A 25,259-nucleotide genomic window follows, 5' to 3' on the forward strand; every position below is an offset into this window, starting at 1 on the left:
TTTGTGAATTGTGTTTTGATCTTTTAATTACTATATCTTGTATCTGCCAAGCAGTCATGACACCCAGTAGGCATACCAGTGTTGCTGAAAGTGGCAAGAAAAGGTATAAGCATTAAGTCTTAGAATTAACGAGGAAAACAAAGATATTAGACAAGAGATAACCGTAATGAAGTGTTACTTTGTACACACAAAAAGAGGCAAACATGAGTTTGTGTGATTGACTTAGTGAATGACTGACTTACTAAATGACTGACTTAATAAATGACTGACTTACTTAATGACTTACTGACTTGACTGAATGACTTACTGACTTAACTGAATGACTTGACTGGCTGAATGACTTACTGACTTGATTGAATGACTTACTGACTTGACTGAACAACTTATTGACTTGACTGAACAACTTATTGACTTGACTGAATGACTTACTGACTTGACTGAACAACTTATTGACTTGACTGAACAACTTATTGACTTGACTGAATGACTTACTGACTTGACTGAATGACTTGCTGACTTGACTGACTGAATGACTTAAAGTTAGACACTCCAGTGCAACCATCGACTTCAGTACCAGAACCTCTACCATCCACCTCAGCCCAGTAGGACCACAACATAACTCTCCACTCTCTTCACAGTCATCCACAAACACCAGCACCCACAATTTAAGGTAAGAAATACTGTTATTTCTGTTACACTTGTAGCCTTAACCAGTAAAAACAACATAATACATCACAACAGTGAACTACAATTACATATTCACTTTTATTTTTGTAAGATGTTGAGGCCTAAAAAAAAAGTTGTTTGACTTTTTTGGGGCTCCCAGGAACATAACCGTATTTTTCCCATAAGTTCTTCAGTTCATCTAACACGGTTTTACCTAACACAGCATTTTCAGGAACGTAACTACCATGTTAAATGATGGTCTACTGTATTTTAAATCACTCATTTTTTTATGTATTATAAGTGTATCTAGGTAAGGCAGAAGAGTTTAATTATTAACGATGTTATTAATATTATACAGTATTCATAGAAAGTGCTAGAGTAGTTTGGCCATTCAGCCTAGTTGTTAACAAAAGATGATTTTTACAGAGCCACACTGAGAAGTGGACACCGTGGTTCTTGGGAGAGGAATACACCCGAGGCTTGGCCTCCTTCATTGCTCCGTCCATACCCTCCCTCTTCAGCATGCTCTTTAACTGGCAGATGCGTAAGTATATGAATTTGAGTTCCAGCTGCATAATTTCCTGTAGAACAGTTACAAATACTGCTTCTTTCGACAAACCCAAGCAGGGTGCCCCAAAAAGAAAAACAAAAGTTTCTCTTTTTAACTTTATTAATGTATACATAAGAAGGGGTTACTAGCCCCTTGCTCCCGGCATGTTAGTCGCCTCTTACAACATGCATAGCTTACAGGGGAAGAAGTCTGTTCCGCTTCCCCATGGAAAGTTACAAATACATTTACAGTAGACCATTGTTTAACACGGTTTTGTTTGGCATGTTTTGGTTATAGCACTGTTGAAGAATTGCTGCATATTTTTGTATAACACTTCGTAAAATTAACTTAACATCATTCAGTTTGCGGGAGGGGAAAAAATTTGGAGCGTTGCCCACGGGATACACTTTGCCTGGCTGTGGGTTAGACCATTGAGTCAACAGGGAAGACCTACTGCCATCCCCCACCACCCCTGCCACCCTCCACCACCCTCTGCCACCCCCTGCCACCCCTTGCCACCCCCCAATAACATAAATAAATCAGCATAATACATCACGACAATGAACTACAATTACATATTCAGTTTTATTTTTGTAAGATCTGTTGGTCTGAAAAAAAGTTGTTTGGCTTCCTGGGGGCTCCCAGGAATGCAACCCTATTTTTCCAACAAGTTCTTCAGTTTGTCTAACATTGTTTTAACTACCACTGCATTTTCAGGATCGTATCTACCATGTTAAACGACGATCTGCTGTACAATAATTTTGTACTCTTTCATATCAGCCTTCATACATGGCTAGTCATGAACAAATATATATATATACTTGGATGATGACCAACAAACTCGCTCTCAACATAGACAAAACATACTTCGTGCTTGTAGATGAATGGTTCGGAGAACCGACAAATTAATAAATTAGACAAATGTGCAACACTTGGGTATCTTTAATGAGGAAACGTTTTGCCGCACAGTTACTTTATCAGTCCATATAAAGGAGAATGGTGAAGGACAGGAGGAGTTTGAGGTAATCAGTCCCTCAGCCTTGAGTCGATGTAATCAGTCCATCAATCTTGAAAAAAAATACAGCATATGTACGAAGAAGTGGCTTATATACGTGTATATATATATATACAGTGGACCCCCGCATAACGATCACCTCCGAATGCGACCAATTATGTAAGTGTATTTATGTAAGTGCGTTTGTACGTGTATGTTTGGGGGTCTGAAATGGACTAATCTACTTCACAATATTCCTTATGGGAACAAATTCAGTCAGTACTGGCACCTGAACATACTTCTGGAGTGAAAAAATATCGTTAACCGGGGGTCCACTGTATGTATAAAGATATACAACATATCCCTCCAAACTGCCAATATCCCGAACCCCTCCTTTAGAGTGCAGGCATTGTACTTCCCATTTCCAGTACTCATATCTGGCTATATAAAAATAACCGGTTTCCCTGAATCCCTTTACTAAATATTACCCTGCTCACACTCCAACAGCTTGTCAGGTCCCAAATACCATTCGTCTCCATTCACTCCTATCTAACATGCTCACGCAATGCTTGTTGGAAGCCCAAGCCTCTCGCCCACAAAACCTCCTTTATCCCCTCCCTCCAACCTTTTCGTGGATGACCCCTACCCCGCCTTCCTTTACACCAAACATTGCCCTTAGATAGGACATCTTCACCGCGTCCTCGCTGCAGCATTTACAACCCAAGCTTCACACTCGTATAAGAGTGTTGGTACCACTATACTTTCATACATTCCATTCTCTGTCTCCATAGATAATGTTTTTTGTCTCCATATATACCTCAACACACAACTCGCCTTTTTTCCTTCATCAATTCTGTGGTTAACCTCATCCTTCATAAATCCATCCGCTGACACGTCAACTCCCAAATATCTGAAAACATTCACTTCTTTCATACTCCTCTCCAATTTGATATCCAATTTTTCTTTATCTAAATCATTCGGGCCACCCTGCCTTGGTGGGAATCGGCCGGTGTGATAATAAAAAAAAAAAAAAAAAATCACCTTACTCTTTTCTATGTTCACTTTCAATTTTCTACCTTTACACACACTCCCAAACCGTCCACTAACCTTTGCAACTTTTCTTTAAAATCTCCCATAAGCACAGTATCATCAGGAAAAAGTAACTGTGTTAATTCCCATTTTGTATTTGATTCCCCATAATTTAATCCCACCCCTCTCCCGAACACCCTAGCATTTACTTCTTTTACAACCCCATCTATAAATACATGTATATTAAACAACCATGGTGACATTACACATCCCTGTCTAAGACCTACTTTTACTGGGAAGTAGTCTCCCTCTCTTCTACATACCCTAACCTGAGCCTTACTATCTTCAAAAAAAAACTCTTTACAGCATTTAGTAACTTACTACCTCTTCCATATACTTGCAACATCTGCCACATTGCTCCCCTATCCACTCTATCATATGCCTTTTCTAAATCCATAAATGCAATGAAAACTTCCCTACCTTTATCTAAATACTGTTCACATATATGCTTCAATGTAAATACTTGATCTACACATTCCCTACCCATTCTAAAACATCCTTGCTCATCTGCAATCCTACATTCTGTCTTACCTTTAATTCTTTCAATAATAACCCTGCCGTCCACTTTTCCTGGTATACTCAGTAAACGTATTCCTCTATAATTTTTACAATCTCTTTTGTCCCCTTTCCCTTTATATAAAGGAATTATACATGCTCTCTGTCAATCCCTAGGTACCTTCCCCTCTTTCATACATTTATTAAACAAAACTACCAACCACTCCAACACTATATCCCCCCCTGCTTTTAACATTGCTGTCATGATCCCATCAGTTCCAGCTGCTTTACCCCCTTTCATTCTACGTAATGCCTCATGCACCTCCCCCACACTCACATCCTGCTCTTCTTCACTCCTATCACTCCTGCCATCTACCTAATACCTCCATCTCCCCATCTACTAACTCCCCTACTCTGTTTTTAACTGACAAATCCATTCGTTCCCTAGGCTTTCTTAGCTTGTTTATCTCACTCCAACATTTTTTCTTATTTTCATCAAAATTTCTTGACAGTGCCTCTCTCACTCTATCATCTGCTCTCCTTTTACACTCTCATCACTCTCTTCACCTTTCTTTTACTCTCCATATACTCTGTTCTTCTTAAAACACTTCTGCTTTGTAAAAACCTCTCGTAGGCTACCTTTTTACCTTTTATCACACCCTTTACTTCATTCCACCACTCACTCCTCTTTCCTCCAGCACCCACCCTCCTATAGCCACAAACTTCTGCCCCACATTCTAATACTGCATTTTTAAAACTATTCCAACCCTCTTCAACCTCCCTACTACTCATACTTGCATTAGCCCACCTTTCTGCCAATAGTTGCTTATATCTCACCTGAACTTCTTCCTCCCTTAGTTTATACACTTTCACCTCTCTCTTACTTGTTGTTGCCAGTTTTGTTTTGTCCCATCTACCTCTTACTCTAACTGTAGCTACAACTAAATAATGATCCGATATATCAGTTGCCCCTCTATAAACATGTACATCCTGAAGCCTACCTATCAACCTTTTATCCACCAATATATAATCTAACAAACTACTTTCATTACATACTATGTCATACCTTGTATATTATTTATCTTCTTTTTCATAAAATATGTATTACTTATTACCAAACCTCTTTCTACACATAGCTCAATTAAAGGCTCCCCATTTTGATTTACCCCTGACACCCCAAGTTTACCTACTACTCCCTCCACAGCATTTTTACCCACTTTAGTATTGAAATCCGAACAACAAGTACTCTCACACTTGGTTCAAAACTCCCCACACACTCACTCAACATTTCCCAAAACCTCTCTCTCCTCTACACTTCTCTCTTCTCCAGGTGCATATACGCTTACTATAACCCAGTTTTCACATCCAACCTTTATTTTACTCCACATAATCCTTGAATTTATACATTTATAGTCTCTCTTTTCCTGCCATAGCTTATCCTTCAACATTTAAGCACAAAACAAAAATAAAAATTGGATGTTTCAATCTATCCTGGACTAATATCAAGATGTGAGTAAATTAATAATGGTCCTTTATTAGTTACTTTATAATTTACTCACTAAGCATGTTGTAAACTTTTTCCATATTTCACATATTAAGAGTTTGTTAATTCAGCTTGTTCTGGTTATTTTTTTTATATTTTTGATTTGCAGGAGGTGTGGCCACTCCAGCAGTGTGGGGGGCACCTGTGACTGACAGAAAATTTCCTGTCATTGTGTTTTCTCATGGACTGAGTGCACATCGTTCTATATATAGCACTGTTTGTACTGAGCTTGCATCTCATGGGTTTTTTGTAGCAGCTGTTGAACATAGGTAACTATTGATTTCTTCCTTTTGTAGTTGACTTCAACATAATTTGCAGCAGCCAGTACCTTCATTCCACCTCACATTGCTCTTATCACTAGTCTTTCATTTTGTCTAAAAGAACAATGAAGCACAATACCATAACTGGAACAATACACAAATAGCCCACACATGGGTGAGAGGCGCTTACAACGTCATTTTGTTCTGACTTGGAGCGTTGCAAGCTCCTCTCTCCTACATGCGGGTTATTTGTGTATTTCTTTTTGTCCAATGAAAGTCTTTCATTATACATGTACAAAATTTTACTCATTGTTCACTTCCTTTCAGGGACAGATCAGCTTGTGCAAGTTTCACTCTGAATGAGACAGGAGAAAAGGAATACATGCTCTTCAAAACTACACCACTTGATATGAAGGAATATGAACTTCGCAATCAACAGGTATATTCTTCTCTGTGTGTGATTTACCTGTGTATTAATCATATTGGATCAGGTTTTGTTCCAGTTCTCTGCTTTCATATTCACCACATAACTTGGTCATTTTTGTAACTTTTCAATGTATTCTAACTCATTTCTAAGAGTAGTGAGTTATTCATACTCTAAAAGCATTTTAAAAAGAATATTGGTTGCCTCTCCAAAATGACTACTTTAAATTTAAAAGTAGATAATCCTAGCAGACAAAACACTGTGTTCTGGATACCCCAGTATCCAGGAAGATGATCAGAATAAATTAGATTACCCATAAACATCTGATGCGGGTATCAAATGATTTAGGTAAAGAAAAATTGGATATCACATTGGAGAGGGGGAGTATGGAAGAAGTGAATGTTTTCAGATATTTGGGAGTTGACTTGTCAGCGGATGGGTTTATGAAGGACGAGGTTAACCATAGAATTGATGAAGGAAAAAGGTGAGTGGTGCGTTGCGGTATCTGTGGAGACAAAAAATGTTGTCTATGAAGGCAAAGAAGGGAATGTATGAAAGTATAGTGGCACCAACACTCTTATATGGGTATGAAGCTTAGGTTGTAAATGCTGCAGCGAGGAGGCGGTTGGAGGCATTGGAGATGTCCTAAGAGCAATATGTGGTGTAAATACTATGCGGAGAATTTGTAGTGTGGAAATTAGGAGGAGGTGTGGAGTTACTAAAAGTATTAGTCAGAGGGCTGAAGAGGGGTTGTTGAGGTGGTTTGGTTATTTAGAGAGAATGGATCAAAGTAGAATGACTTGGAGAGCGTATAAATCTGTAGGGAAGGGAAGGAGGGGTAGGGTCGTCCTCGAAAAGGTTGGAGGGAGGGGGTAAAGGAGGTTTAGTGGGCGAGGGGCTTGTACTTCCAGCAAGCATGTGTGAGCGTGTTAGATAGGAGTTAATGGAGATGAATGATTTTCAGGACTTGATGAGCTGTTGGAGTGTGAGCAGAATAATATTTAGTGAAGGGATTCAGGGAAACCAGTTATTTTTATATAGTCGGACTTGAGTACTGGAAACGGGAAGTACAATGCCTGTACAGGTCTCCCTCAACATTCACGTTTTCAGCTTTCGCGGGCTTCACACATTCGCGAATTCCCAACCGCCAAATTCCCAGCCACCAAATTCCCAGCCGCCAAATCATATTCAAGTTTCCCACCACCTGCGAGTCCCTACTACCCTCCCACCGACCCCCGCAACTGGCAGCCAGCCCTCCCACCACTCAGTGTGGTGAGTGTTTTGTTTGTTCATTATTTGCTATTAAACTACAGTATAAATAATGTAAACCAATTCATGACTGCATATTGGAATGGCTATTCGGACAGGTATTAGACGGTGACATCATGTGTTTACTCTTGAACACAGCAAAGAATCAAACATTTCTGCTACTGCTAATAATAACAATAGTAATAATAATAATAATAATAAATACGATATAATTGAAGGATGTTGTACAAAAATACGAGGGAGTGGTTGACACATCGTCAGTGTGACTTTGTTTATGCTGGAGTGAGCATTAGTCTCCGTGCTCTTCCAAACATTTCACAATAATTCATTGTTTGGTGCTTGTAGATTGAGTGTGACTGGAGTGGTAGAGGCAGTGGTAGAGGCAGTGGTTGAGGCAGCTGTTGAGGCAGCTGTTGAGGCAGCGATTGAGGCAGTGGTTGAGGCAGCGATTGAGGCAGTGGGTGAGGCAGCTGTTGAGGCTGCTGTTGAGGCAGTGATTGAGGCAGTGGTTGAGGCAGCTGTTGAGGCAGTGATTGAGGCAGTGGTTGAGGCAGCTGTTGAGGAAGCGATTGAGGCAGTGGTTGAGGCTGCTGTTGAGGCAGTGATTGAGGCAGTGGTTGAGGCAGCTGTTGAGGCAGCGATTGAGGCAGTGGGTGAGGCAGCTGTTGAGGCAGCGATTGAGGCAGTGGGTGAGGCAGCTGTTGAGGCAGCGATTGAGGCAGTGGGTGAGGCAGCTGTTGAGGCAGCGATTGAGGCAGTGGTTGAGGCAGCTGTTGAGGCAGCGATTGAGGCAGTGGTTGAGGCAGCTGTTGAGGCAGCGATTGAGGCAGTGGTTGAGGCAGCGATTGAGGCAGTGGGTGAGGCTGCTGTTGAGGCAGCAATTGAGGCAGTGGGTGTTGAGGCAGCGATTGTTGAGGCAGCAATTGAGGCAGTGGGTGAGGCAGCTGTTGAGGCAGCGATTGAGGCAGTGGTTGAGGCAGCTGTTGAGGCAGCGATTGAGGCAGTGGTTGAGGCAGCTGTTGAGGCAGCGATTGAGGCAGTGGTTGAGGCAGCGATTGAGGCAGTGGGTGAGGCTGCTGTTGAGGCAGCGATTGAGGCAGTGGTTGAGGCAGCTGTTGAGGCAGCGATTGAGGCAGTGGGTGAGGCAGCTGTTGAGGCAGCGATTGAGGCAGCTGTTGAGGCAGCTGTTGAGGCAGTGATTGAGGCAGTGGTTGAGGCAGCGATTGAGGCAGTGGGTGAGGCTGCTGTTGAGGCAGCGATTGAGGCAGTGGTTGAGGCAGGTGTTGAGGCAGCGATTGAGGCAGTGGGTGAGGCAGCTGTTGAGGCAGCGATTGAGGCAGTGGGTGAGACAGCTGTTGAGGCAGCGATTGAGGCAGTGGGTGAGGCAGCTGTTGAGGCAGCGATTTGAGGCAGTGGGTGAGGCAGCTGTTGAGGCAGCGATTGAGGCAGTGGTTGAGGCAGCGATTGAGGCAGTGGGTGAGGCAGCGATTGAGGCAGTGGTTGAGGGAGCTGTTGAGGCAGCGATTGAGGCAGTGGGTGAGGCAGCTGTTGAGGCAGCGATTGAGGCAGTGGTTGAGGCAGCGATTGAGGCAGTGGGTGAGGCAGCTGTTGAAGCAATCGAGGCAGTGGTTGAGGCAGTGGTTGAGGCAGCGATTGAGGCAGTGGGTGAGGCAGCTGTTGAGGCAGCGATTGAGGCAGCTGTTGAGGCAGTTGTTGAGGCAGCGATTGAGGCAGTGGTTGAGGCAGCGGTTGAGGCAGTGGTATTTAATAACATACATGTTATTAATAATAATAATACATGTTATTAATAATATGTACTATTATTATTTATAACATATATGTTATTAAATACCACTGCCTCAACTGCTGAATTATTGTGAAATGTTTGGAAGAGCAGGGAGACTAATGCTCACTCCAACATAAACAAAGCCACACTGACGATGTGTCAACCACTCCCTCGTATTTTTGTACAATTTCCTTCTTCAATTATATCGTATTATTATTATTATTATTATTATTATTATTATTATTATTATTATTATTATTATTATTATTATTATTATTATTATTACTATTGTTATTATTAGCAGTAGCAGAAATGCTTGATTCTTTGCTGTGTTCAAGAGTAAACACATGATGTCACCGTCCAATACCTGTCCGAATAGCCATTCCAATATGCAGTCATGTATGGGTTTGCATTATTTATACTGTAGTTTAATAGCAAATAATGAACAAACAAAACACTCACCACACTGAGTGGTGGGAGGGCTGGCTGCCAGTTGCGCGGGTCGGAGGGAGGGTAGTAGGGACTCGCAGTGGTTGAGGAAGTGGTGGAGGCAATGGCGGAGTCTGTGGTATTTAATAACATACATGTTATTAAAGCATAACATGTATATTTTTAGTACAGTTTATGACATTTTCATGTATTTTATGGTTGTTCACGGTTCAACAAGTTAAGGAAGCAGTATTGTATTATATTTCCCTACAATATATTGGGGCACCAAACATTCACGGTTTTTCAACATTCGCGAGGTTCTTGATCCCCTAACCCTCGCGAATGTTGAGGGAGACCTGTACTTTAAAGGAGGGGTCTGGGATATTGACAGTTTGGAGGGACTTCTAATCTGTTGTATCTGAGTGCCTCTGCTAAGACAGTGATTATGTGTGATTGAGGTGAAAGTATTGAATGATGATGAAAGTGTTTTCTTTTTGGGTCACCCTACCTCAGTGGGAGACAGCCAACTCGCTGAAAAAAAAATAAACATTTGAAACACAAATAACCCACACATAGAAGAGAGGAGCTTATGACGACGTTTCAGTCCGACTTGGACCAACCGGCGTTTCCAAACTTTACCAAAGTTAGACTCATAATCTGTCACATGTGCTCGATTCTTCTTCTTCAAACGTCATGGCGTAAGTAGCAGTAATAGTAGATTCTATGCTGTGTATCTCTAATACTGAATTCTGCCTAATTGATAAGGGTATATACATTGAGAAGTGCATATATTTTTGTAGTATGCATACAGAGGGTTTATTCTTAAATTATTCTTTCTTATTTCAGATCAAAATACGAGTAGAAGAGAGTATTCGAGCATTAAACGTTCTGGAAATGCTTAATGAAGGAAAAGTGAAAAATGAATTGTCTTCGGATTTTGACCTGCAGCAGCTACATGGTCATCTTGACCTGACTTATCCAATTATGACTGGTCATTCATTTGGAGGTGTGACTGCCATCTCCACACTTGCTAAAGACAAGAGATTCAAGTAAGCAGAAAATGTTTATGGTTATGCAAATGTTGCCTTGGGTTTATATATGTAATACTGAAAATTTTATTTGTTGTGGAAATAATACAACCTCTCCTCATTTAGTAACATATTCATTTACCGATGCCTCACACTTACGATGGGCTCTCTGACCAGTATTTATACCTAAATAATGTATATTAGAGCTGATTTCCTCTATTCTTTTTATTTCAGTGTATAGTATACTAACATAAAAACATTTAAAAATATACCAGAAATGTTATAAATGGTGCAGAGGTGACATTAAAACAATATCAAAGATGGATGACACAAACCCACTACCATTATAGTATGCTCTTCATTTAGCGACAAATTTGTTTAATGACGTGGTCTTAGGAACGGAACTCCGTCGTTAAGTGAGGAGAGGCTATACTGTAATTGCAAAGTTAGTAATATTTCCTTATCCAAATGGCATATTGTGATGAAAAAAAAGTTTTTTTTTTTAACATATTGGCTGCCTCCCACCAAGGCAAGGTGACTTGAAAAAGAAACACTTTCACCATCATTCACACTATCACTGTCTTTCCAGAGGTGTACAGGTATGACAGTTTAGATGTCTCTCTAAACAGTAAATATCCCAAACTTCTCTTTTAGACTGAAGGCACTGTACCGCTCACCTCCTGGACTCAAGTCCAGCAAACCGGTTTCCCTGAATCTTTTCACAAAATATTACATGTAGAAAAACTTTTATTGGGACAGTGCTTTACTGTGTGGTTTTATCAAGTCGTGACTTGCTAAGATAAGATTTTGTTTGGATTTTTAACCAAGAGGGTAAGCCACCCAAGATAACCCAATAAAGTCAATGTGTCATCAGGGACTGTCTTGTTTTATTTCTATTGGGGTCCTTTAATCTTGTGTCCCTGGTTGCAACCCACAACAGTCAGCTAACACGGAGGCACCTATTTATTGCTAGGTGAACAGGGACAGCAAGTGTAAGGAAATATACCCAAAGTTTCCACCTATGCCAGGGATTGAACCATGGACACTCAGCATGTGGGTTGAGTGCATTGCCAATTGAACCACAGGACACCTGTTTTATATGCCCCTTTAATTAAATATACTATCTTACTCCAATCTTTCTACATGATTAAACCATCTCAAGAATGCCTCTTCTGCTCTGCGTAACATTCATATATATTTACCATAGTTTGACTGTGATCCTGTTTGATGTAAGTAGAAGTTGTAACTGTTGTTTATATTTCTTCAGAGTGGGCGTGGCTCTTGATCCCTGGATGTTCCCTATAAAGGATGAAGTTGATAATATTGGCCCCAATGTCACTCAGCCTTTAATGTGTATATCAACTGAGGCATTTCAGTCCATTGCAAATCTTCAGGCCATGGGAAAACTTAATAAAACAACAACTGAATTTATTACAATCAAGTAAGTTCCTTTAGTGTGTTTGTTACTCGCATAGCTTAAATTTATTCTAAAATACAACAGTGAAGTGAATATTAAATATTTCCTCATTAAGCATGTTAGAGTACATTTTTTAATTTTATTCGTGAAATTCACGTGTACCAGAAAAATAGGAAATCTTGTAGCACAGACATTTATAAAATAGTAAATTTAATTAACTAATGTATTGTGCTATCAGAGGCACTGTACACCAAAATCAGTGTGATACGCCATTCCTGGTTGGACACATAGGTCGAGTGTTTGTTGGGGCGTCTTCCCCTCTTGATCCCCAGACTGCTATGGATATCAACAACAGGCTTATGTTAAATTTTATTGCAAAGCATATTGGTAAGTATACTATAATACCAGGTAATGTATTAAGAGTAATTAATGTGGCTAATGAGATTTGTATTAAAATTTTTATTCAAGGATTAGTATATCATTTTAAATGTAGATGCTTGTGGCAGAGAGCAAGGACTTCCAATCACTTTAATCTTTTATAGATATTGTCTTCTTTCCCTTAGACAAAAACAGTTTATTTGTGTTCCTCGATCACAAGGTTTATCAGACCATCACCTCTAATCTCTAAAATGTTCATTCACAAAGTAGTTGTGATTCTGGAACCTTATCTCCAACAATTATTGTTATATTATTAGACAACCTGGCTGTTATTTATTTAGTTAGCATAAACATAGCAATGTATGGATGAAGGATACTGACACTATGCATGAAAAGACACTTAGAACATCTTTATTGAATACATTTTAGTCCTGTGACCTTGGTCTCTCCAAACAAGTGACCAAGGTCCCAGGACCTAAATGTCCTGAGTGTATGCACTTGTGTCTTGTCATCCATATCGTCAGGATCATTATACCTTCTACTTTCATAGCAGTGTATTTTTTTTTTTTATTTTTATTTTCCAAGACCATTAGCCTTACATGTAAATGCCGATAATTTTTTTTTTAACAAGTCGGTTGTCTCCCACCGAGGCAGGGTGACCCAAAAAGAAAGAAAATCCCCAAAAGAAAATACTTTCATCATCATTCAACACTTTCACCTCACTCACACATAATCACTGTTTTTGCAGAGGTGCCCAGAATACAACAGCATAGATAATTATACACAGTATTTTGAGCAAACTTAAGCTAGTAATAATATTCATGATAAAATTTAAATTGAACACTGGAATTTTGCATAAAAAATTCATATACGTACTGTATATGAATAACGTGTAATAAATGTAAAAAAAAAAAAAAAATTGACATGCATTGGAAAGTTTTTAACACCCTGGCTGTCTCCCACTGAGGTAGGGGTGATCTGACAAACTGGAAACACATTCAATAGCAGTCATTGCTAGAGTTTTGCAGATGTCACGTTTCAAGTGACCATCTAAATTGCAACATTCTCACTCTTCCTTGAAAGTGCAGGAAACTGTACTTTCCTCTTCTATGACTTGAGTCCAGCTAATCTTTTTACACGAATCCCTTCATAAATGTTTGTTTGCTCATACTTATAAAAAAGTAATACTAATGAAAGATCATTTTAGTCATAGCATGTAGCTACCTTATTGTAGATTTAATTTAAAACATTTGCCACAGTCCCTCAATATAAGATTTTTTTTTTTTTTTTTTATTATCACACTGGCCGATTCCCACCAAGTACTGTATATACATTGTGGTATTATACAGTAATATAATATGCTTTGACATCTGAACTGTTATATCTATGTGTCTTCAAAGACAGTGGTTATGTGTGAATGATGGTGACAGTGTTTTTCTTTTTTTGGGTCACCCTGCCTCATTGGGAGACATCGAGCATGTTAAAAAAAAAGGCTGTTTGTTACTGTTCGGACCAATTTATTAAGGTATTAAATTTTTTTGACCTGCATGAGCATGTGTTAAAGTTTGGGAAGAGGCACATTAATTTTTTTGTTGGTGATGGTATATGTATTAAGATCAGGTCATAAATGACAGTAAACTGTTATTACTTATGGTAGCTTAACATTCATCTTGGTGACTTAGGTATAACTATAAAATACTGAATAATTTAGGTAAATTGCATGGACATGTGATCTAATGAACTAAACACTTGTATTCAGTTAAAACCCTGGTTAATATACTGTACATGTAGTTGTGTTCCTTGGACCTTATATATAACAGATACCATATTTTTAATTCTAATTAACATAATAATAATAGTGGTTTTCACAGTCTTTGGATAACTCCTTTTATTTAATAGTTGGTGGGAATCCAGTCAGGCTTTCTGACAATCTTGACACTATACTAACACATTATTCCCATCTGTTTTCAAAATCTCATTTTCATCAACACCTGTTAATCTTTGCAGAATTCATCTGTTGTTTTGCTTCCCTCATTCATTTCTAGCTTTCTACAAATTCAAGTAGACTGGAGTGTATATTTAACAATAAACCCTTAAAATATTCTTTCCCTAACTCTAGTACCCCTGCTGTACCTTCTTATTCAGTTTGTTACTGTACTTTCTGTCTTACTGTATGTTATGGCATTGTGTCCTGTGGCTTGGTTAATAGTGCACCCAGCATGGGTGGAAACATTGAGCATGCTTCTTTACACTTGTTGCACCTGTTCATCTAGCAGTAAGTAGGTACCTGGGTGTTAGTTGACTGTTGTGGGTGGGTTACATTCTGGGGGACAAGATTAAAGAACCCTCAATGGAAATAAGACAGACAGTCCCAGATGATAATACTGATTTTATCAGGTTATCTTGGTTGGCTAACCCTCCTTGTTAAAAATCCAAACAAAATCTTATCTTATCTTCAAATAAGATGTATTTGCTCCCTTGGTTGTGTTACTTTGTTGATCTTTCTTCAAACATTATTTTTTTTTTTTACCACTTTTAACCTTTTCCATGCAGATTGTCTAACGTGAATTACTTTATATTCCTAAAACCTTTCATTCCAACATTTTCTCTCTAATAGCATTTCCATCGTTAACATTCCACCAGTCATTACTCTTCCCTCCCGCACTTGGCACTGTATAACCACAAGCCTTTGCTGACAGCCCGTACTAACACTATACTCTTTAATCTGCACTACAATTTGCCGACATACTTGATGCTTTCTCACTGAACTGTGATCACTTTTTTTATTTTTCTGCCATTGCCCTTCTTTTGAAAACTGCCTCTTTCTATTTATTTTTTCACCTCTTCAGTGAAGAGGTGAAAAACAAGTACTGTTATAGGTTTAGCACTTCCCATGAATATGATGATATTACTTAATCTCACAGCAGTCAAGTTTATATGCAACATTTGTTTATTCAACTCACCTTCAACCATTTTTTTTAAACTCTTTCACTTCCACCTATTTATTCATTGTTACTCATATTATTTTAGGAGCTACAGAGTAATGACTGGACATCTCAGTCACTCAAAAAATTATGTAATGTGCATGCAAAAGCTTACCCTACAATCTTTCATTTACTAGCATTTAGTAGAAACTGTACCTTAAATAATTTCTTAATCATACAGTATTTCCTGTTTTCAAACCTTTCTAAACAGAAGCCAACTAAATGTCTTCTATTGTCATTTTTTGCCAAATACTCTTCCAGACTTTATTTAAAGTTTTCACTGCTCTTTTACTCTTTGGCATTCATTTTAATTAAAAGAAATATATTTCACATAATGGCGTATTCCAAAAATATAGCGTCCAATATATTTGTGTGTATTATCAATTTATGCATTCTACAAACACTGTATGTATTACCAGGGTTTTACTGTATTATTGACTTTTTTGGTCAGCTTTCTCATCCTATATATTTCTGTAACATTCATTCACAGGTGATCAGGGTACCACTATCAACACGTATGTGCCTTATCTTGAGATCCAGCAAGATAATATGGTTTATGGTCTCCACGGTAAAGGGAAAGCCATGCTTGGCTGGGATGAGGGTTACACTTCTGTCTAATTCTACATTCCTTCTTGCTACTTACACAAACCTGTGCAAGCCTTGATTGTGGTGGAGGATTTAGTGTGTAGACGTGCATCTGCCTTAGCTTAGTTATGCTTTTTTTCTAAGTATTGTTTCAGTGTGCCAATAAAGTAAACTAATGAATTTTATTAATTTGAGTTAGCAGGGAGGGAGAGCTACTTGCAGGTTGCATAATGTACCCTCTGCTCAGGTTGAATTCCATTTCGCAGGAGGAAAAGAACTTCAGAGTAAGTGTGATCTGTTCTTGGATACTTGGCAGAGCTCCCTTGACTACGGGCTATACAGAAACAGGAAACCTTATCTTAAATCAAAATTGTAGTTGCCTGAGATATGGCAAAGAGAACCTGACTTTGTAATGAATGACAATCCTTGATAAAGGCTCATAGGAAGTTTTGAACATCTTTTGTGTTCAATTAAGAGCCATAAAATCTTATTCAAAACATTGCCATAATGTCAGTATTAAAGTGTAAAGTCCGAGTGCAGCCATGCGAGAGACAGCCGGTCTACCTCAGTTCATCATTTTATTTTCTGGATTTATAATTCATTAGACTGTATACAGTAAATAATTTTTTTTTTTTTTCAACAAGTCGGCCGTCTCCCACCGAGGCAGGGTGACCCAAAAAAGAAAGAAAATTAAATCAGGTATGGGGTAAATCCTGCAAATTTCATTTACATTCTTGGGGATTTTAGTAAGTATTTTTATGTATTTATTAGAAAATTAGCAGCAAATCCTTGATTAAACGGACCTTGATTTAAAAGACTTTCTAAATTTTGGAAAAAATTCACTAGGTCAATTAATTTGGAAGCAATGGATGAAGTCCATTGGTTACAGAATTGTCCGTTAAGGTTGTGATCACTGGAAAATAATGCCATTTATAACACCACAGGCACTATTACTGGCCACTTGTTCCTCTCATTAGTACATTAAGTCAAGGTTTTACTACACTATTTATAATAATTTAATTGGCTTACGGAACTTATATTGAGTAAATTTACCTTACACTCCTATTCATTCCAGCAGTAATAGTCAGGATATATCAAAAGCATTTTCATTAATTTCTATTTATAATATAAATCATTGCATTAAGTTGTATTCTTGAACACCAGTAATAATTTATCAGGTAAGCTCGCTCTTCGAAACTGAAATATAGCTGCTAACAGGTTTCGTGTATTTGCTGTCATTGGTAAAATAATACTTGTGTAAAAGCCCTTAGTGTTCATTTACATTTTTAATGAATTGTGAACTGTATAAAGGTTGGTATAAACCTTGGTAATTGATACCAACAAATTGGTTTAAAAAGACACGTGAGCAAACGCTAGGACATATTTATTAGAAAACATTTCAGTCCTGGGACTGAAACATTTCTAATAAATTTGTCCTAGGACCGAAACGTTTTCTAATAAATATGTCCTAGTGTTTGCTGATATGTATAAAGATCAACACTGCATCTCATGTCAGTCCTCTGTCTCCCATAGTGTCAGTCACCATTGAGGAATATTTAGTGGTATCAGATTACCTAATACGAGTTATTCTGTAATCAACCTTCAGGACCTTGCAAGTACCTCAAAGACATAGAATTTTAAATAATTCATGTGATATTTTTTGTCATGAGTTCATGACTAGTAAGATTCTTGTTGAAAACTACATATGCACTTCCATACATTTTCTTTTTCTTTAATAAGTTGGCCATCTCCCACCAAGGCAGGGTGACCCAAAAAGAAAGAAAATCCCCACTTCCATACATATGTACATAAATAAATATGTACATACATACATACATGTGTGTCTGGATATATAGGAGGTCAAATCACCAGGAAAAAATAAGTTGCAATAAAACTTATTTTGCTATTAAATCTGCCTCAGGCTAAGTTGAGGCCGGGTATTAAACAAGCTTACACAATTAAGTATCATAGTACTGTAGTGCATCTTTGGAATCAACACCAGATTTAATCATCAGTTAATGGCAGTGGCTCATTCAACAAAGTCAGAAGTTTGTGTGGGCCTAGTTTTTTACTCCGTGATTACATGTTTATGGCATTAAATGCATGGAACATTGGTTTATTCAGGGGTTGGCATGGTGCTTATTTTTCCTTTGGATATCTTGGTTTAAAGTGTTGTACACTCTTAATTTAACAGACTAGTAGGGGAGAGTGGGTGGCCAGTAATGATGATTGTGGTGGATAGAGATGAGATTCTTCTAATGTGATTGTAATGATAATAGACAATTCTGTAACCAGTGGAGTTTGTCCATTGTTTCCTTATCATATGACCCTTCAAATTTTGTTTTCTATTTTTTAAAGTCCATCAAATTGAGGGTGACTCTCTCAGCCTGAGAATGGGTTAATCACTTACTAAGATAAAAACTTGGCCAGTAACCTAACTTAACACTTCCTGGTGGTGTGAACTAAAGCAACAGTGTTGCATGACCCAGTGACTATTTTCCTTACCCCAATGTAACTGAAGGGGGCCAAATTATGTAAATATAAAGTATATTTTTTCTTTTTATAATGAAAATTTATATACAGATAGGCCTCTCATAACACGGATTTAGGTAGCACGTTTTTATTAGGATTCTAATCATATTTATAATACAAAATTATTGGAACGTGGCTCCAGCCTTAAATTTGGAAAAAAAAAAAAAATTGCATTGGTTTCCACTCGGAGCATTCGTTTCAAGGCTCTTCCTCTGTTTATTTCCACGACCCACTCATGTGGTCAGTTTGTGGATGCATCTCATACCATTCTGTCTCTTGTTTAGTTGCTCATTATTTTGGATAATTTCATCATCCTTTCATATCTTTGGATATTAGTGTCAGTAGATGGTCATAGGTGATGGGGCTGGTAGGTTGTGGAGGTGCTTGTACATACAATATGAAATACAGTGGACCCCCGGTTAACGATATTTTTTCATTCCAGAAGTATGTTCAGGTGCCAGTACTGACTGAATTTATTCCCATAAGGAATATTGTGAAGTAGATTAGTCCATTTCAGACCCCCAAACATACACGTACAAACGCACTTACATAAATGCACTTACATAATTGGTCGCACTGGGAGGTGATCGTTAAGCGGGGGTCCACTGCATTACTGCCATATGTGATGGCAAAAGGGGGGTGCTAGTTGGTGATAAATGGTGATAATGCTAGTGAGTAGTCATAGATGATGGGGCTGGTAGATTGTGGATGTGGTAGCAGCTACAATGCAAAATATTACTGCCATAAGTGGTGGTGAAAAGTGGTGTTAGTTAGTGATAAATGATGTTAAGTGGTGATAATGCTAGTAAGCAGCTACAATACAAAAATATTACTGGCTGTAAGTAATGGTGGTAGGGGGTGATAGATGGTGTTAGGTGGTAGTAGTGGTGATAGGTGATGATAGATAGTGGTGTTAGGTTAACAAACAACCACATCTAAATGTAAGGCATCAAGAACTATATCATTTTGATGAAATAAGCACTCGAAAATATTTTGAACGGCTTTCTTGGAGGTGTGCATAGCTTACCCTATTTTCACACATATATCATATTATATAGTGTGAATTTACATAAAGTGCCATTTTCAGGAACATAACTGCCATGTTATGTGAGGTCTCACTGTATAAACATTTCACTGAGTACCAATATATATGTTGCTAGTGTAGATTTTAAAACAATCATATAAATTTTATTGTATTTAAATGTGTGTGTGTGTGTGTGTGTGTGTGTGTGTGTGTGTGTGTGTGTGTGTGTGTGTGTGTGTGTGTGTGTGTGTGTGTGTGTGTGTGTGTGTGTGTGTGTGCTAGCCTACTCTCTCTGTAAGAGAGGGGATGTGTTATGTAAATAAAGAATATATTTTACATTATAGTTATATGCATATTTAGAATGTATTAATGAATATTTTATTGATGGCTAGGAATATGTAGCTCATGTGTAAATAGTAAGAGATACAATAAATTACAAGTATTAAAGCTGTTTAATTGTAATATTTGTTTACTTGTTTTTAAAATGAAGTAATATTTAAAAAAAATTGCAGTTCTTTACAGTAGAGTTTTTCCCCCAAAATTACATGTTGATTGCACCCTTAAATGTATAAAAGATGCAGTATATCCATTTAATCTTTTTCTAAGAAATAAGATGGATGTGAGTACTGTATATAAAATGAAACACATTCAAAAGCTTTGCATTATAAGAATGAGTTTTGGTGATGGGAAGTACAATGTTTGCCTCGGAAGGATGGGTGGGGATATCTGCTGAGTTATTTGAAATGTAGTCTCTGTGTACTTCCAGCAAGTCAACTATTAAATAAATGACAGTGAATGTGTTCTTTTGGTGGAAAATGCCAGTGTGGTAAAAGTAATGTCCAACTTATGTAATAATCCTGATTAATCATCTTAATCATAAAAGTTTTGTGGTGTAAAAACATGAAAGAGATTTTTTTTTAGGATGCATACACTAGTAGTTTTAGGTGATCAGTCCCTCAGCCTTAAAAGTTGTTTAGTCCAACAGTCATTCCACTGTCTCCAACATGTGTAGCATTACTTTTATTTATATTCATGGAAAGCACTGAACCTTCATGGGCATTACACCGCCACACAGCAGAAGTGAAACAGATGGTAGAGAGAGAAGAAAATTAGAGGGCAGTTAGCATGTTGGAGGCAGTTTTCCCAGATAATCAGACATTGTAGGGAAGCCTGAATTTGAATATTCCAGTAATAACTGATTAAAGTAGCACCTCAGTGTTGTAAAGATCATTAAGTGCTACATAGCTGAGGTAAAAGAGGTGTGGCAAGTTAATGAGGACATCACTAGAAAATGGGAGGTTGAAAAAGGCACAGTTAATGTGAAAAATCTGAGCCACTTAGGCACTGTAGACCACAAGTTCTTCTTTGACAAACACTTTTGTAAATTATTATTACATTCAAGGATCCCAACGAAAATAAGTCACTTTGTCTGACTTTTATTGCGGTTATTCTAGGTTCTATACACATATGCTGCTATGTATGATAATCTATATAACTTTATTTATGTATACCTGAATAAACTTGCTTACTTACTCATAATAAAAGGAATAATCCCATGTGGAGCCCTTTTGTACAGTTGTCTGTATTTTTGTAGACTTCTTGAGTTACCAACTGTTTGATCCAAGTTCCAAGGGAGCTTTAACAGCAGAGTTGTGAGCATGACAGAATATTTATTTTACCTGTATGTTGGGACTAACCCAATTAATATATTTTCACTACATCTCAAGCTATTGGATCAGAAATCAACTTTAGCACCACGATTTCACTGCTTTTGATATACGATAATTTAATTTCTAGGTTTTGTGATCTTCAGTGGAATTGTCAAAACATTTATATATGCAGTGTATTTTATATGCATGTGAATACTGTAATAATTATACTGAGTGAAGGACAGTTTATCAGGATTAGAAATAAAAATGTTCATTGAAGTTCCACTACATTAGTTTTCTCACATTAAGTTAAATTTATGTAGTTTATTTACTTCAGCTGTAAGTTCTGCATCCGTATGTATGTTAGGCTGAAATTAACACCATTGTGCTCAAGTTTTCTATTGAATATTAAGCAAAGATATTATCTTGGTACTCTATGCAATGAGGTTTTTCTTGTCATGCCTCCAAGCATTGAGGTTTACCTTGTCATGCCTCCAAGCATTGAGGTTTACCTTGTCATGCCTCCAAGCATTGAGGTTTACCTTGTCATGTCTCTGGGCAGTGAGGTTTACCTTGTCATGCCTCCAAGCATTGAGGTTTACCTTGTCATGTCTCTGGGCAGTGAGGTTTACCTTGTCATGCCTCCAAGCATTGAGGTTTACCTAGTCATGCCTCCAAGCAATGAGGTTTACCTTGTCATGCTTCCAGGCAATGAGGTTTACCTTGTCATGCCTCCAAGCATTGAGGTTTACCTAGTCATGCCTCCAAGCATTGAGGTTTACCTTGTCATGCCTCCAAGCAATGAGGTTTACCTTGTCATGCCTCCAAGCAATAAGGTTTACCTTGTCATGCCTCCAAGCATTGAGGTTTACCTTGTCATGCCTCCAAGCAATGAGGTTTACCTTGTCATGCCTCCAAGCAATAAGGTTTACCTTGTCATGCCTCCAAGCATTGAGGTTTACCTTGTCATGCCTCCAAGCAATGAGGTTTACCTTGTCATGCCTCCAAGCATTGAGGTTTACCTAGTCATGCCTCCAAGCAATGAGGTTTACCTTGTCATGCTTCCAAGCATTGAGGTTTACCTAGTCATGCCTCCAAGCAATGAGGTTTACCTTGTCATGCCTCAAAGCATTGAGGTTTACCTAGTCATGCCTCCAAGCAATGAGGTTTACCTTGTCATGCCTCCAAGCATTGAGGTTTACCTAGTCATGCCTCCAAGCAATGAGGTTTACCTTGTCATGCCTCCAAGCATTGAGGTTTACCTTGTCATGCTTCCAAGCATTGAGGTTTACCTTGTCATGCCTCCAAGCAATGAGGTTTACCTTGTCATGCCTCCAAGCAATGAGGTTTACCTTGTCATGCCTCCAAGCAATGAGGTTTACCTTGTCATGCTTCCAAGCAATGAGGTTTACCTTGCCATGCCTCCAAGCATTGAGGTTTACCTTGTCATGCTTCCAAGCATTGAGGTTTACCTTGTCATGCCTCCAAGTATTGAGGTTTACCTTGTCATGCTTCCAAGCATTGAGGTTTACCTTGTCATGCCTCCAAGCATTGAGGTTTACCTTGTCATGCTTCCAAGCATTGAGGTTTACCTTGTCATGCCTCCAAGCAATGAGGTTTACCTTGTCATGCTTCCAAGCATTGAGGTTTACCTTGTCATGCCTCCAGGCATTGAGGTTTACCTTGTCATGCCTCCAGGCAATGAGGTTTACCTTGCCATGCCTCCAGGCAATGAGGTTTACCTTGCCATGCCTCCAAGCAATGAGGTTTACCTTGTCATGCCTCCAGGCATTGAGGTTTACCTTGTCATGCCTCCAGGCAATGAGGTTTACCTTGCCATGCCTCCAGGCAATGAGGTTTACCTAGTCATGCCTCCAAGCAATGAGGTTTACCTTGTCATGCTTCCAAGCATTGAGGTTTACCTTGTCATGCCTCCAAGCATTGAGGTTTACCTTGTCATGCCTCCAAGCATTGAGGTTTACCTTGTCATGCCTCCAGGCAATGAGGTTTACCTTGCCATGCCTCCAGGCAATGAGGTTTACCTTGTCATGCCTCCAGGCAATGAGGTTTACCTTGCCATGCCTCCAGGCAATGAGGTTTACCTTGCCATGCCTCCAAGCCTTGAGGTTTACCTTGTCATGCTTCCAAGCAATGAGGTTTACCTTGTCATGCCTCCAGGCAATGAGGTTTACCTTGTCATGCCTCCAAGCAATGAGGTTTACCTTGTCATGCCTCCAGGCAATGAGGTTTACCTTGCCATGCCTCCAAGCCATGAGGTTTACCTTGATATGCCCCCTAGCAATAAGGTTTACCTTGCTATGCCTCTGGACAGTGAGGTTTACCTTGTCATGCCTCCAAGCCATGAGGTTTACCTTGCCATGCCTCCAAGCAATGAGGTTTACCTTGTCATGCCTCCAAGCCATGAGGTTTACCTTGCCATGCCTCCAGGCAATGAGGTTTACCTTGTCATGCCTCCAAGCAATGAGGTTTACCTTGTCATGCCTCCAGGCAATGAGGTTTACCTTGTCATGCCTCCAAGCCATGAGGTTTACCTTGCCATGCCTCCAAGCCATGAGGTTTACCTTGTCATGCCTCCAAGCCATGAGGTTTACCTTGCCATGCCTCCAAGCAATGAGGTTTACCTTGTCATGCCTCCAAGCCATGAGGTTTACCTTGTCATGCCTCCAGGGAATGAGGTTTTCCTTGTCAAATTATAAATATAAATGATCATCCTAGATGCAGCTGAACTATTCATTGCACTGCATGGTAGATGGATATATTTTATTACTCTGTAACAATGCTACAATATTTTATTACTTTGTTACAATGCTACAATATTTTATTACTTTGTTACAATGCTACAATATTTTATTACTTTTCATTATTAAATGTCCTTACATTTGCTTGAATATTTTCTAGTCATGATCAAGTTTACGCTATTACAGTTGCACCAGTTGATTAATAATATGGTGTGCTATGCAATAAAATATACAATAAAATATTAGTTATATTCTTATCCTGCACATTTTTGTTACATAAATGCTCTTATTTGAATTGTGATGTATGTGCTTTTCTAGGAGGGCAGCTATTGAACGAATGATGGAGAGCATTTTTATTTTTTGTTACTCTAGCTTGGTGGGTGGTTACAATTGTACATTGGAACTGGACGTAGAGTTAACATTTATGAAGGGATTCAGGGAAATCAATTAGCTGGACGTGAGTCCTGGAGTGAGAAGGGCAGTACCTGTACTCTGAGTGAGGGTTGGTGATACTACAGTTTGGAAGGGCATCTGAAATGTAATGTTGGTGCACCTGTGGCAAGACTGATAGTGAGTGATGGTGAAAGTGTTTCTTCTCTTTCAGATCACCTTACTTCGGTGGGAGACAGCCTGTGAGTTAAAAGAAAAAGATATAAAATTTTAGAACAAATTACATTGTTACTATAGTTAGGTTAACGTTTCATTTAGTTAGTTCTGATAATAATAATAATAATAATCTTTATTTCTACAAGTACATGATATTAGCAGTTTGGAGGGATATGTTGTGTATCTTTATACGTACATTGTATATGCTTCTAAACTGTGAGTTCTGAGCACCTCTGCAAAAACAGTGATTATGTGTGAGTGAGGTGAAAGTGTTGAATTATGATGAAAGTATTTTCTTTTTGGGGATTTGCAGCGCTGTATAGCCCTTGTGGCTTAGCGCTTCTTTTTGATTATAATAATAATAATAATAATTTTGGGGGATTTTCTTTCTTTTTTTGGGTCACCCTGCCTAGGTGGGAGACGGCCGACTTGTTGAAAAAAAAAAAACATGTACAAGGTATACAGGCCTAGCTGACATCAAAGACATACTACTATACAGAAAATCTTTTGTTATACAGAGCATTTCGGGCAAATTAAATCAATTTTGTCCCAGGATGCGACCCACACCAGTCAACTAACACTCAGGTACCCATTTTACTGATAGGTGAACACTGAACAGCAGTTGTCTTAAGGAAACACATCCTATTGTTTCCACCCCTACCAGGAATCGACCCCTGGACGTCAGTGTGTGAGCCGAGTGTGCTAGCAGTCGAGCTGCAGGACACTCAAGGGAGGTTCTTTGATGCTGGTGAGGGGGTTCTTGATCCAAGGAGCAGCGTTGTATGATCCTTA

At 38.7% G+C, this 25,259-nt stretch overlaps 2 protein-coding genes across 9 annotated transcripts in view; both read left to right on the top strand.

Annotated features, from left to right (window-relative positions):
- LOC128698026 (platelet-activating factor acetylhydrolase) overlaps positions 1–16,593 on the top strand; it is a 35,786-nt gene extending 19,193 nt beyond the window's left edge. For 3 of the 6 annotated variants that reach the window (XM_053790056.2, XM_053790057.2, XM_053790053.2), the window contains 7 exons: positions 1,093–1,210; positions 5,447–5,606; positions 5,925–6,036; positions 10,352–10,554; positions 11,801–11,974; positions 12,189–12,337; positions 15,803–16,593. In XM_053790056.2, the coding sequence (XP_053646031.1) occupies positions 1,093–1,210; positions 5,447–5,606; positions 5,925–6,036; positions 10,352–10,554; positions 11,801–11,974; positions 12,189–12,337; positions 15,803–15,930 (1,044 nt within the window). In that variant the 3' untranslated portion in view covers positions 15,931–16,593. The remainder of the gene's footprint in view (positions 1–1,092; positions 1,211–5,446; positions 5,607–5,924; positions 6,037–10,351; positions 10,555–11,800; positions 11,975–12,188; positions 12,338–15,802) is intronic. The other 3 variants (XR_008408405.2, XR_008408406.2, XM_053790054.2) reach the window with 3 other exon arrangements.
- Positions 16,594–21,212: 4,619 nt separating this feature from the next.
- Positions 21,213–24,103, top strand: LOC138854411 (glutamine-rich protein 2-like). 3 transcript variants are annotated; one of them, XM_070097462.1, is made up of 2 exons: positions 21,213–23,468; positions 23,499–24,103. In XM_070097462.1, the coding sequence occupies exons 1-2, from the start codon at positions 21,459–21,461 to the stop codon at positions 23,817–23,819; spliced, it is 2,331 nt and encodes a 776-aa protein (XP_069953563.1). In that variant the 5' UTR covers positions 21,213–21,458; the 3' UTR covers positions 23,820–24,103. The 3 variants fall into 3 exon arrangements, with proteins under 3 accessions (XP_069953563.1, XP_069953565.1, XP_069953564.1); XM_070097464.1 differs by having other exon boundaries at positions 21,213–23,078; positions 23,439–24,103; XM_070097463.1 differs by having other exon boundaries at positions 21,213–21,638; positions 21,939–24,103.
- Positions 24,104–25,259: the final 1,156 nt, after the last annotated feature.

The sequence above is a fragment of the Cherax quadricarinatus genome, chromosome 58 (genome assembly GCF_038502225.1).
Source record: "Cherax quadricarinatus isolate ZL_2023a chromosome 58, ASM3850222v1, whole genome shotgun sequence".
NCBI lineage: Eukaryota > Metazoa > Arthropoda > Malacostraca > Decapoda > Parastacidae > Cherax > Cherax quadricarinatus.

Excerpts from the sequence above, each read along its gene's own strand:
- LOC138854411 (XM_070097462.1), top strand. The coding sequence starts at position 21,459 with ATGTATGTTAGGCTGAAATTAACACCATTGTGCTCAAGTTTTCTATTG. Across the intron at positions 23,469-23,498 it reads TCATGCCTCCAAGCCATGAG|GTTTACCTTGTCATGCCTCC; the intron begins GTTTACCTTGCC and ends CCAAGCAATGAG.